Source organism: Echinops telfairi, unplaced genomic scaffold, assembly GCF_000313985.2.
Source record: "Echinops telfairi isolate 266 unplaced genomic scaffold, ASM31398v2 ScPeMD7_655;HRSCAF=1070, whole genome shotgun sequence".
In the NCBI taxonomy this organism is placed as follows: Eukaryota; Metazoa; Chordata; class Mammalia; order Afrosoricida; family Tenrecidae; genus Echinops; species Echinops telfairi.
Genome location: NW_022104553.1, coordinates 23,763,061 through 23,775,752, shown reverse-complemented (window position 1 = coordinate 23,775,752; position 12,692 = coordinate 23,763,061). Strand labels below are relative to the sequence as shown.

The 12,692-nt window shown below is 46.5% G+C and overlaps 1 protein-coding gene and 1 pseudogene across 1 annotated transcript; both read left to right on the top strand.

The window, feature by feature from the left end:
• Positions 1–1,717: 1,717 nt before the first annotated feature.
• LOC123521979 (zinc finger protein 343-like) lies at positions 1,718–4,248 on the top strand. The gene is made up of 3 exons (XM_045292653.1): positions 1,718–1,951; positions 2,139–2,197; positions 4,081–4,248. Exons 1-3 carry the CDS (start codon positions 1,909–1,911, stop codon positions 4,246–4,248), a joined length of 270 nt encoding a protein of 89 aa, XP_045148588.1. The 5' UTR covers positions 1,718–1,908.
• A 6,692-nt stretch (positions 4,249–10,940) lies between these two features.
• LOC101638498 lies at positions 10,941–12,262 on the top strand (annotated as a pseudogene).
• The last annotated feature ends 430 nt before the right edge of the window (positions 12,263–12,692 follow it).

Genomic DNA, 12,692 nt, shown 5'->3' with positions numbered 1-12,692 from the left:
GTGGAGACTTTCCCTGTAAGTGGGAACATGTATGGGACCCCTGTGCGATCTTAGTGAGCATTCTTCATCCATGTCGCTTCCATGTAGCTGCTGTTTATTTCCCTAAGTATTCTGATAGGCTACATCAAGGTGAATGTCCAGTTAGTGCACAGAAAATCCCTGCTCATTTCTGATATCTGGAAGAGGGATAGTGTGCTTTACTCTTTCAAAGTAATTTACAGTAAAGAAATCATTACAGAGAGATCAGTTTGTTACTTGTGCTTGAAGATTGGGACTAATACAGCCTTTCTGGTTGTCTTGCTGTGATGTGATTTCAGTTGTTGTTAGCAAAAGGAAGAGCTTCTCCATGGTTCTAAGTAATTGTCAGATGTGTCTAGAATGACATGGGAGAAAAGCAAGGCAGTAAAGTAAGTATGTAGCCAGTTGAATCCTGTTAGCGCCTACAGATGATGTGTGTAGTGATGATACTAATACTTATTCTAGCGTTGGGTACACAACTCCCATAGTGCAGACGAAGCCCATGGATCTGAATGACCACATCCGCTTTCTGGGGAAGGTTTTAGGCGCAGGATTGATTGAAATTACTCCCCCAAATTATTAAGTTGATTCAATACAGCCCTGCAGGAATTCAGATTATTTTAATTTTCCTAGAAGTTGTAGTGATTTTAGTGGTGGACCATTTCTCAGAAGAGACTCTCTTCACCCCCTGGAGCAATGTTTCTCCAGGACCCCCTGGTGGCACGTTCAGTAAGCATTGGGCTGCTAAGTAAGGGGGTCATGGTTCATACCAATCGTCTGTTCTGCAGGACAGAGGTGAAGCGTGCCCTCTGATATGGTTTCTAGTGACTAAAGGTCAGTTGTGTTCAGACCTGAGGGGTGACTGGGTATCAACTAGGCAGAAATGTCCACTTCCCGGGCAGTGCACACAATTACACTCAACAACTTGCTGAAAGGTTGGTCGTTCAAAACCACACAGAGGTAGCTTGAGATAGGTACGCCTGGGATTCAGGAACTGAGAGGTCACAGATTTGAAACCCGTTGGAGCTCCTCTGTCCTCATATCCTGCATTAGAATTGACACCAGGAAAGCTAACCACAGCCAGAAGGTGGAGTGTGATGATGTTCTGATGAGTACATCTGAGATAATCCTGAAGGTGGCATTGCCCTCTAAAACTACCCCCTACACCAGATAGATGGAGGACTGTGATGAGATTATGTGACAAACACAAACACACAAGTAGGTTTTCTTTAGAAGTCGGGCAGACGAGTGGCACACTGCACCCCTCCAAATGTCTCCAAGTACAGGGATTGGGGGTGAACGTCAAGTGGAACTTTAGGCATGGGCGACAGAGGCACCTTTCTTCATGCCCTGACTGTCTGGTGGGGGCTTTCGAGAGTCTCTTCCCAAAGGCATTGCGCTGTATTGGTTTTCCTCCTTGACTCAGGTAGCTAAAACTGGTCTGGGCCATGAAAAGGGAACCTGACAGGTAGGGACTTCCTGGCCCCGGAAAATTTCTGCAGGTTAAAAGGAGCATGTCAGAGAACAGATGTGAAGGCTTTCTAGATTAGAAATGAATCCAGGTGGTAACTTCGGAGCCACCGTGATCGACAAAAGAGAGGGGGTGTGAGGGGACCGGATTGCTGCAGAAGAAGCCTGAGGGTAGAGCACACAGACACAACTGCAACCTTCTTTTTTCCCCCCTAGGTCTTGGATGCTTAGAAAACAGGGGGCTTTTATAACTAAGGTGCTAAGAAGTCACCCAAGAAATAGCATTCCACCTGGAAAGGACATACATTCCAAGTGATCCTGTCCAGCAATTTGAAGGGAGTCACGCACCACCCTCTAGTCCATTCTGTCAGGGAAGAGGACACCTTTGAGAAGCGGTTATCTTCCAAGAACAGAGGCAGTATGGAAGCCCTGCAGAAACCCACTCAGAGACTTCAAGGAAAAGGTGAGAGTGGTTGAGGACCTGCAGAAGGGAATAGGGGGTCAAAGTCCATGTTGCGGGTGAATGGACTGGTGGCCACCGCTGGGGAAATTGACTGCTTTCTTGTCGCCCAGGCCAGAGGAGCTCCCGAGGGAGTGTTGCGGGTGGTGTCTAATCTCATAGCTTCTGTTGTGTTTTGTTTTTCACGTAGGTTTGGCTTCTATGTCTACTCACTGGCTCCCAGAGGAGAAGGAGACGCCCCAAATCCTGGTGAGTTGGAGCTACCTCTGTTGTGGTGGTGAAATGCCCTGGATTCAGCTCCAACCCACTGAGGCCCCATGGCCAACGGATGGAAACACTGTCTAGCCTTGCACCCTCTTCTCAGTTGTTTGATCCCTACGTTGTAACCATTTAGGCCTGTCTTTTTTTTTTTTTTAAACATTTTATTAGGGGCTCACACAACTGTTATCGCAATCCATACACACATCAATTGTGTAAAGCGCATTTGGACATCATTCTCAAAACATTTTCTCTCCACTTAAACCCCCGACATTAGGTTCTCATTTTTCCCCTGCCTCCCTGCTCCCCCTCCCTCATGAGCCCTTGATAGTTTATAAATTGGTATTTTGTCATATCTTGCCCTGTCCGACGTCTCCCTTCACCCACTTTTCGGTTGTCTGTCCCCCAGGGAGGAGGTCACCTATAGTTCCTTGTAATCGGTTCCCTCTTTCCTACCCATTCTCCCTTTATCCTCCCTGTTTCGCCACTCACACCACTGGTCCCGTAGGGCTCATCCGAGTCCTCCTGTCTCGTCTAGGGTTTGTATACAGTTTATTTAAGTGGCCCTTTACATTGCCCATCCGGAGGCCTTGGAAGCAGCCATTTGAACTGAGCTGTGCCAGTGTTAGACGAGGAAGGCTGCTTCTGAAAGACGGGCAGTCTCTGAATCTCCTCTGCCTCCTGGCCACACCCTGAGTCCGAATGGATGACACAGCCATGGTCCAATCGTTCATTGCTAATTCTACAGAATGAGCTGTCTGTGTAAAATGGTAACTGGGTAAATGAGGGCTGACCACAACCCGTGCCCTTTTGGAAGGGGTGGTACCCGAAGGAAGCAGAGCCGATCTCCTCACGCTGTGATCCAGCAATAGAACCTGTCACCCAGCAGTAACCTGTCTCCCACAGAAATAAGCACATCACACATACCGCCCAACCATCGTGCTACCACTGTCTGTAAATGTACTTTATTTGGGATATTTCTGCTATATATTTTAGAGAAAGCATACTATAGTTCAAATAAAGCATAATATGTATTTAGAGAAAGCATAATAATGTGCTTTATATTTTATGGACTGCCGCGTTGCATGATGATTGCAATGTTGAGGACTTTATTGGGAAAGATCATTAAAATTCATAAAGGTAGTGAATATGCAGATCGCATTGGGTCTCCTGGTCTCTTTAGCATTACTCGGCACAGGCCCCTCTGGCACGTCCACATTTTTCTGTAGTTGAAATTTCTTTCCGTCTTGAAATCTGACCATTTCCTAATATCTAGCCCAGGTCCCACTTCCAGGATGCCTTCCATTCTTTCTAGCCCATCTTATTTGTTCCCGTACTTGAATTCCCTCCATTATGAATCCTGAAATGCACCGACTTTATGACTGCTTGATGTTGTTTGGAAAGAAGCCTTGATGCTGTTCAGGTTGTACTTCCATTATTAAGCACAAGGTCAGCAGTTCAAATTCTCCAGTGTTTGTGCAGGAGACATATAAGGTATTCTAGTCCAGTAAGTATTTACAGTCTTGGGAATCTACAGCGGCTGTTATACCCTGCTCCATTGGGCCCCTGTGAGTCCTAGTCAATTCCAGGGTAATGAGTTTTCATTTTTTTAATGTTGTAATTCATTGAAAAATTAATCCTTGTGACCTTACACACATTCTAGTCCTAGGATGTGGTCTATGCATTACTGAAGCGCCCCATTGCTTTTGTCCCACACCCATGGTTCCATCCGGGTTCCAGCAGAATTGCTATGGAGAACTGTGAACTGAAAGGCTAAGATGACCTTCTTTAGAGCCTGACGCTCAAGTTCCATGTCTTGATCTCCTTTCCCTGGGAAAGCCGACGTGGATTCCATGTTCATTGATTCCTTTTAGGAACCTGTGACCTTGGAGGACGTCACCATCGCCTTCACTAAGGCAGAATGGGAGGGACTGAGCTCTGAGCAGAAGGATCTGTACAAGGAGGTGATGCTGGAGATTTACGGGATTCTGCTCTCACTGGGTGAGGATGTGCCCCCTTCATTCCTTTCCTTAATTCCGTAGCTATTTATTGATCATCTACTGTGTGCCACTGGAGGTCCCAGGAATTAGTTCAAAGGTTGATGGTTTGAAATGCCAAGCTGCTGTATGGGAAGAAATTCCGGGAATCTTCTTCCCTAAAGATTTACAGCCACAGAATCCCTATGGGCCACTTTTCAATGTTTTAGAGGACTGCACAGTCAATTTTTATTTGTTTTAAGTTAATGATGAAAGGGTTTCTAAAAAGAGTTAATAGGTCACAATGCAAGTTAGTAGTACTTAAGCAATAACTGCTGGAATATGCTGCAAAGTTCTTTCAGGCCTGTTAATAAATGTCCAAAGCACATGTATAACCATGGTATGTACATGGTACATGGTATGTACCATTCCGCCGTATGTCTCAAACTAAAGGAGCTACACTCTCGATTTTTGGCTCAACAAATCCAACTCCCTTTCCCCACTTACGGGACCTGACCTTATGCCTCAAATTCCTGGGCTTTACTTGCTCTGTGAACAGAGAAGTCCACTATTGTCTCTCATGTTGAGACTCCTGGTTGTGTTGCTGTCGATGCTGCTCTTCGTCCCCTCTGCGGTCACAGCTGTCTTCTGGGTCAAGGAGGTGCACGTCCCAGGACAAGCTCTGCTCCTGGCTCTTGCTGGTAGTAAGATTCCCCCATGCAGCCTCTGAGAGCCCATCTTATATACAGCAGGATGGCCATCACAGTGGATCCTGTTAGCCAGCCCTCCCCACTGAAGCCTCTCAGTGGTCCCCATCCACTCCCCAACCCCCTTCTCTTATGTAGACTCTCAGGACAGGGTTCTTTGAGGAGAGCTACAAGGATAATGGCTTGAAAAGCCACATCAAGAATGGTTTGCCCTTCAGGAGTGTCTCCTGTTCAGGGTTCTATTCAACTTCTGGGTTGCATACCTTCCTGTCTAGAGTGATGTTTCTACAGTGTTGTTCTCTTCATTACAAAAGCCTCTCCCTGTTCTGGGTTTCTTCTGACATGTAAATTACTCCTCTTGATCGTCTCCCTGGAATCCTTGAGCTTTCCTCAGGTTTTCATTTCTCTTCCTTCAGATTTTGTTTCTTTTTCTGCTTTTCTAGCTAATTAATCGAGCTTTGTCCTCTTGGATCTATTTTAGTCTTCCATTTACTCAATTCTATTTCTGTGCCCTTCATGGTTTCATCTATTTCTGAAATCATCTTCAACTTCTATTGTTATTTGCTGTTTTCATATGGTTTCCGTTTTCACCTGTCAGTTCCTTCTTACAGTTCTTCCCTAAATTTTTTCTCGTTTTTTTTTTCTGAGTCTCATTTCATTGTTTCAGTAATTGTACTATAGACTCTTTTGGCAGTCTTTTTATGGAACTGCTGAAGGGGATCTAAACAACATTCTTCCAAATTCCTTGTCAGGTAGTTCCATTGGCATTCTTCCTCAGAAAGGGTTTCTGATTCTGCATTTGTTTAAGACACTTGTTTAAGTCACCGTGTCTTGTTGATTTGTTTGAACTGAAATTGTCCTTTGTTTCACAGGTATTGTGGTGGTGGCATAGTTGTGTATACCGGAGGGTTGTGTGTCACATTGATTCTAGGTACTCGTTACCTCTGTGCTGGTGGATGTGATGGAGAATGTGAGCATGTGCACAGTTTAGTGTTCCCGCAGCACAGTTGAGTATGGGTGTGGCTGGTGTTCACCATGTCTGTGATGGTCTGGTGGAGCATGAGGCGTAAGGACACTAACCTACCTGGTGGGCTTGCAGGAGATTCAAGGTAGCTGGTCTGTTCATTGCTTGTTCTTTTCCTCTGAAGCTCAGGGTTGCAGAATTCCCATCTGATCACTCTCGCATTTCACCAAAATGGTGTGTATAGCATGGCTGCCTGTTTTCTGCTACAAGCACACCAGCCCGTCTATGTGATGGCAACAAGTGAGCTTAGTTTTGCTTTGTCAAAGGATCCTGGAGAAGGCTAACGGTTGCACTTCACTATTAAGTATAGCTTGGTGACTCAAAGGCCTCCAGTGGCAGCACTGAAAACTTTGTGGCACTATGCTTTATTCAAGAAGAGCCCATAAAGCCATTTGGGTCGAGTAAAAGAAACTAAATAAAAAGGAAAACAACCTGATAGAGCAGTTCAAGTCTATAACCCAAGTGTTGACCTTGAGTTTGAATTGATGGATGCCAACTCATTTGGTATTGTGAGCTTTGTTGCTCTTTATTTCTTTTATGCACCAGATAACTTTGTAGACCCTGAGAACAGTAAGTAAAGGTCATGCCTATTCCCACTTGGCTTCCCTTCAAGAACAAAGCCCCAAAGTACAAAGAATAAGCCTTATATATGAGAGGACTTCAAAGAGTTTATTAGAAATTAACAGGTAAAATATAAATACTTCATTTCTTAGCCTACGCCTTTCCTTAGGGAAGCCATAAAAATAAAAAGTCCATCCCTAAGCTGAGCACCTTGGACGGATAAGTGTGTCAGTGTCTTTTTTTTTTTTTCCAAAGAAAAAAAATTAACTGAAGGAAGAAAACCCATTTAAAACAAAATTTTATGGCCTTCATAACAAATTTAGTTAGGAAGAGGTAAATGAGAACTGTGACATTTATGCCTAATGATTTCCTTTTAATATAATTGCTAACTAGCCTTTTCTGAGCTGCAGAACAGCAACCGGTAGAACAGGAGACACTGCCAAATCCAGGCTATTGATGCTGAGTCAAAATAAGTCTTATTTAGTGAGAAAAATCAACAGGCGCATTGTCCTGGTGCAGAAGTATTCCCTGGGGAAGCACCGTAGGCAATTTTCTGCTACAGCTTTCCCTGCTTTTCTCTGAAGCAGATATTAACATTCTCTAACCCTCATGAACGAAGACCAAGAAAATGCCTTGAGAACCCCACACACTGCACTTAGGGATTTCAACAGCAAGTATAATTAATCAGATGGGAGAATAAAAGCATTGTTGAGAAACAAGTTCCTATCTATAGGTTAATTTCAAGTGTGGCCTTTGATCACTGTTAGTTGCTGCCAAGTGAATTCTGCTCCATGGAGTGTTCTAAGCTGTGTCCTATTGAAATCAAATGTCAAAAAAAAGGGAAAGAAATCAGATGTCTAGGCCTGCTTTCAGAACCTTATAGCTTATTATTTTCCCAATATCTATTTCTCCTACCTAGGGACTCCCGCAGTGAGATGCTGTGTGTCATGAGGGAAGGTTGATGGTCCAGGCAGGCTTACTCATGGCTGTTCTAATGAAAATCTCTCTCTCCTCAGGAGAAACAAAGGAAAATGATTCCTCCATCCTCTTACATATCCCTGGTCAGCAAGTCCTCAGCCAACATCTGCTTCAGGTCTCCCAGGGCTTGTGTGGTGAACATCACTTCCATCCCAAGGGTGCCAGCCCAGGGCCTCAGAAGCAACCAGAGCATCAGGATTCTGAGCAGAGCTGCTGGAGCGAAAACACTGAGAGTCAGGAGAGAGACATCACCCCTAAAGCCTTGCGTGTGAGGACAGGGGACAGAGAGACTTCAATGGAATCCTCCCATCCTACCCAGGAAGAGTCAGCAAGTCCTAGAGAGGGCCAAACAGAGGTAGGGCTAGAGCTCACCTCATCCCCAAGGGTTTCGTCTATGGGAACAGAGAGAGTCTTGAAGGAATTGGAAACCTCCGGGTTTGGAGCAGTCAACCATGGAGAAAACAGACCAGACTCTGCCCATAAGGCAAATCTCAACAGAAAACAGAGATCTGTTCTGTACAAGAAACCCCATGTGTGCCAGGAGTGTGGGCAAACCCGCAGATGGAAGTCAGAACTCATTAGACACCAGAAAATACACACTGGGGAAAAGCCACATGTGTGCAAAGAGTGTGGACGAGCCTTTACTTTGAAGTACCAGCTTAGCATGCACCAGAAAATACACACTGGGGAAAAGCCATATGTGTGCCAGGAGTGTGGACGAGCCTTTCTTTTGAAGGCCCAGCTTACCAACCACCAGAAAAGACACTCTGGGGAAAAACCACATGTGTGCAAGGACTGTGGACGAACTTTTATAGAGCATGGAGCTCTAACCAGACACCAAAAAGTACACTCTGGTGACAAGCCATATATCTGCCAGGAATGTGGCCGAGCCTATAAATGGAAGTCAAAACTCATTCTACACCAGAAAACACACACGGGGGAAAGGCCACATGTGTGCAGGGTGTGTGAGCGAGCCTATGTTTTTAAGGCACACCTTATCAGGCACCAGGAAAGACACAACGGGGAAAAGACACATGTGTGCAAGGAGTGTGGGAAAACCTTCCTTTTGCAGTCAGGTCTCACTGTGCACCAGAAAACACACACTGGGGAAAGGCCACATGTGTGCAGGGTGTGTGAGCGAGCCTATGTATTTAAGTGTCACCTTACCATGCACCAGAAAAGACACACGGTGGAAAAGAGACATGTGTGTAAGGAATGTGGGCGAGCCTTTCTTCGTAAGTCAGACCTTCTCTCACACCAGAGAACACACACTGCAGAATATCCATTTGTGTGCAAACTGTGTGGGAGATCCTTCCGTTGGCGATCAAGTTTCATTCAGCACAAGAAAAGACACACTGGGGAAAAGCCACATGTGTGCAAGGAGTGTGGGCGAGCCTTTGTTTCAAAGACAGAGCTTAACGTGCACCAGAGAAGACATTCTGGGTTAAAACCACATGTGTGCAAGGAGTGTGGGAGAGCCTTCCTTTTGCGGTCAAGACTCACAATGCACCAGAAACTACACACTGGGGAAAAGCCACATGTGTGCAATGAGTGTGGGCGAACTTTTATTTTAAAGTCGCAGCTGCTCATGCACCAGAAACTACACACTGGGGAAAAGCCACATGTGTGCAATGTGTGTGGGAGAGCCTATGCATGGAAGTGCAGTCTCATGCAACACCAGAAAAAACAATGTAGGAAAAAGTCACATGTGTGCCAGCAGTGTGGGCAAAGCTATCTATGGAAGTTCAGTCTCATTCAACACCAGAAAATACACTCTGCAGTAAAACAGCTTGTGTGCAAGGAATGTGGTCAAGCCTTTGTCTGGAAGTCAGACCTTGTCAAACACCAGAAAACACACTTTGCGGAAAAGCCATATGTGTGCAAGGAGTGTGGGCGAACCTTTATGTGGAAGTTCAGTATCATTCAACACCAGAAAATGCACTCTGGGGTAAAGCAATATGTGTGCAAGGAGTGTGGTCAAGCCTTTTTCTGGATGTCACAGCTCAGCAAGCACCAGAAGACACATTCTGGGGACAAGCCACATGTGTGCAAGGAGTGTGGGCGAGGCTATATGTGGAAGTTCCGTCTCATTCAACACCAGAAAGTACACTCTGCAGTAAAGGAACATGTGTGCAATGAGTGTGGTCAAGCCTTTGTTTGGAAGTCGCAGCTTACCAGGCACCAAAAAACACACTGCAGAAAAACTACATGTGGGTGAGCCTTTCTTTTGAAGCCCCACCTTATTGCACACCAGACCATGTACTTTGGAAACACACCCTGTGGAAAAGGCTATCTGTGTGTAAGCTTTATTTCGAAGTAACAGCTCATCACACATCCTAAATGACACTTGGGAAAAGTCATTCTGTGTGAAAATAGTGGCAATCATTTAGGCAGAAGTCAAAGCTTTGTGACCACCAGAGGCTTCACTCTGGGGACACCACGTGTGATGCCAAATGGTGTCATTTATTTTATTAGCCATCTACCTGTTTTGTGGTCCCACAAATAACTTACATTTGTATAGTTCTAGCCAGTCATTTCGTAGAAATCACAAAGACTAGCTCAGAGGATCCTAGAAATTCAGTTAAGAATGAACCCAAAAAAAAGAATGAACAAAGCAAACGTTTCCTGGAGAAAATCCCACAATGCTAGTAGCAGTGTTTTCCAATGTTTTATTCCAGGAAAAAGGGAGGCTACTGAATACCTACCCTAAGTGAAACAGAAGGGGAAAAAGCAGTTTATTGTTCGAAGGGAGCTAAGAGAACTTTTTTTTTAGGAATTTAATATTTCACACTTCTTTGAATACTTGGGAAACAGTTGAAGCATACAATGATAAATGTAAAATCTACTGATAAAAATTAAAACTGCAGTTCCACCCTCCTGAGCGGCCCCACATCTGGCCGGCACCCAAGATCCCCTGTAACTTGTCAACACCTACATTTGGTTTCTCACCATACGCAGTTAGTAAGCTGAAGTGTGGCATGGGACACCGTTAATCCCTCCCTCACCCTAAGCTGCGTGACTTTAGGCAGATTCATAACCTCTCTGAGCTATGAGACTGCGGCAAGTCAGAATAATCATGGGCTTGTGGTGCTGGACTGTAAAGCTTGTGCCACATGGTAGGCCTGCTGAACTGTGAGTGGCACCACTGGCTCCCTTCACACAGGAAGCTTCCACTGGCCCAAGAGTGGCCCTCCAGCCCTAACACCCTGCAGGTAACTGACCAGAAAGGAAGAATCCCAGGGTCACAATAAAATCTGCATTCCAACAGCAGCCCCAGGGCTTCCCCTGCATCTTAAGAGGATGGAATAGAACACCTTCAAGAGGATGGAACTAGGGGCATTCCAGCATGGCCAAGGGTGCTGCTAGCGGGTTGTGCTGCGGAGCAAGGGTGCTGCTTGGTTTCCACCCAGACAACCCTCCCCCTCCGGAGCGAGCCCCACCCCTCCGCCAGCCAGGCCTACCCCACTGAACTATCCCTGAGGAGCAAGCCTGGGGTGGCTCTGGGCACCCCCAGCATGGGCAGCCAGAGCTCTAAGGCTCCCCAGGGCAATGTGAACACTGAGGAGGCCGCGGGCAGGCGCTTCCCTAGCCAAAGCCAATGGACAGGAGAAGGGCCATGTGAAAAGCAATGGAGACTTGTCCCCCAAGGGTGAAGGAAAGTCACCCCTCACCTCCCCTGAACGGAACAGAGGAGGCTGCTGGGGTGACCAGCGATGCCATTGAGCCAGCACCCCCCACCCAGGGCACTGAGGCCAAGGCGGAGGCCCCCCACAAGGAGACCCTCAAGAAGAAGAAACTCTCTTTCAAGAAGCCTTCCAAATTGAGCGGCCTGTCCTTCAAGAGAAATCGCAAGGAGGGGGGCAGGGGAACTCCTCGGCCTCCTTCCCCACAGAGGAAGAGCAAGAGCAGGGAGGGACGGGTGCCTGCAGTGACAAGGACACTGCCCTGGAAGGGAAGGCTGCCACCCCTGAGAGCCAGGAGCCCCAGGCCAAGGGGGAAGAGGCTGGTGTTACCTCTCAGGAAGGAGACACGGAAGAAGAGCCATGGCCCCAGGCTGCTGAGCCATCCACTCAAAGCTCTAAGAACTGGGCTGCCCTTGTGACATCACTGCGTGGACCTGGTGCCCCAGCTGCCTTCCTGTGCCCAGAAAGGAAAGGGGCTGTTGCCCCCTCCCAGCCATGTCCCCTTTCCCTCCTGTGGATTCTCCCATCATCCATCTGGCTTTCTTCACGGGGTCAGTTGAAGATGGTCCCTTACCATTCCCCCAGTGAGGTTAGTGATGTGAAATGCCCTCTCTCCTTCCCTGTCCCTACCCCTGCACAAGCAATTGCTGGTTTTCGTCCCTAATTCTTATCCAATAGGTTTTGTTTATCTTGCTCCCCGAGTACCTGAGCCAGAAGTGGGGTGCATACACTCCCAAACCAGCCTTCCCCCCCAGTTGAGTTTTTAGTCTCTTGTGCTGTGCCTAGTGGCCCCAGGACTGGGGAGGACATTGTCCTGTCTAGGTTTTTATAAACATCTCACTCAAGTTCAAACCTCTCAGCTTGTAAATCCACTTGTGTCTCTTTTTTGACTTAGTGGTCAAGTATTAGACTTTGGGGTGGGAGAGAGATGTCATGTGAAAACCACTCCTTTCCTCTTTGTCCCCTGCCCCCTCCCTTTTGTAAATAACTTTTAATGGCCAACCCCCAGATTTATATCTTATTTTTCTATTCTAATTGCTAAAACCACTCTCTTCCACCTGGTCTCACTGTCACCGTTGTAAAAGGAATAAATGTTGTCCCTTAAAAAAAAAGAAAAGAACAGAACACAACACAAGACAAGAAAACCACGCAGCGCAGCGGGGCCCAGCTCATCACGAGAGTGACTCAGCCACTCTCCTGCCATCGAGCCCATTCCAATTCAGGGACCCTACAGCATGGGGATATAACTCCCCCACCCTGAGTTTCCCAGACGGAACTCTTGACGACAGTAGAAAGCCTTGTCTTTCTCTCCCTTGGGGCAGCTGGTGGGTTCGAACTGCTGACCTTGCAGAACAATGACAATATCCCCGTTTAAAAAAAAAAAAAAACGCAAAGTAGTTTGTGCTTCAATGTGGTTGATAGAAATTCCAATGAATGCCAGCTTGCTCATAACCCACATCAGTATATTAGCAAGCAACTTCCAGAAAGTCAAACTGGCCCGAGGAGTGCACGTAGAGCTGTCAAAACCTTGCCAGTCTGGCTAGACCAGAAGATGTA

Bases quoted from the DNA above. Each gene is read 5' to 3' on its own strand.
- LOC123521979 (XM_045292653.1), top strand. From the start codon at position 1,909: ATGGAAGCCCTGCAGAAACCCACTCAGAGACTTCAAGGAAAAG. The intron at 1,952-2,138 runs GTGAGAGTGGTT...TTTTTCACGTAG, and splicing joins TCAGAGACTTCAAGGAAAAG to GTTTGGCTTCTATGTCTACT. The intron at 2,198-4,080 runs GTGAGTTGGAGC...GATTCCTTTTAG, and splicing joins AGGAGACGCCCCAAATCCTG to GAACCTGTGACCTTGGAGGA.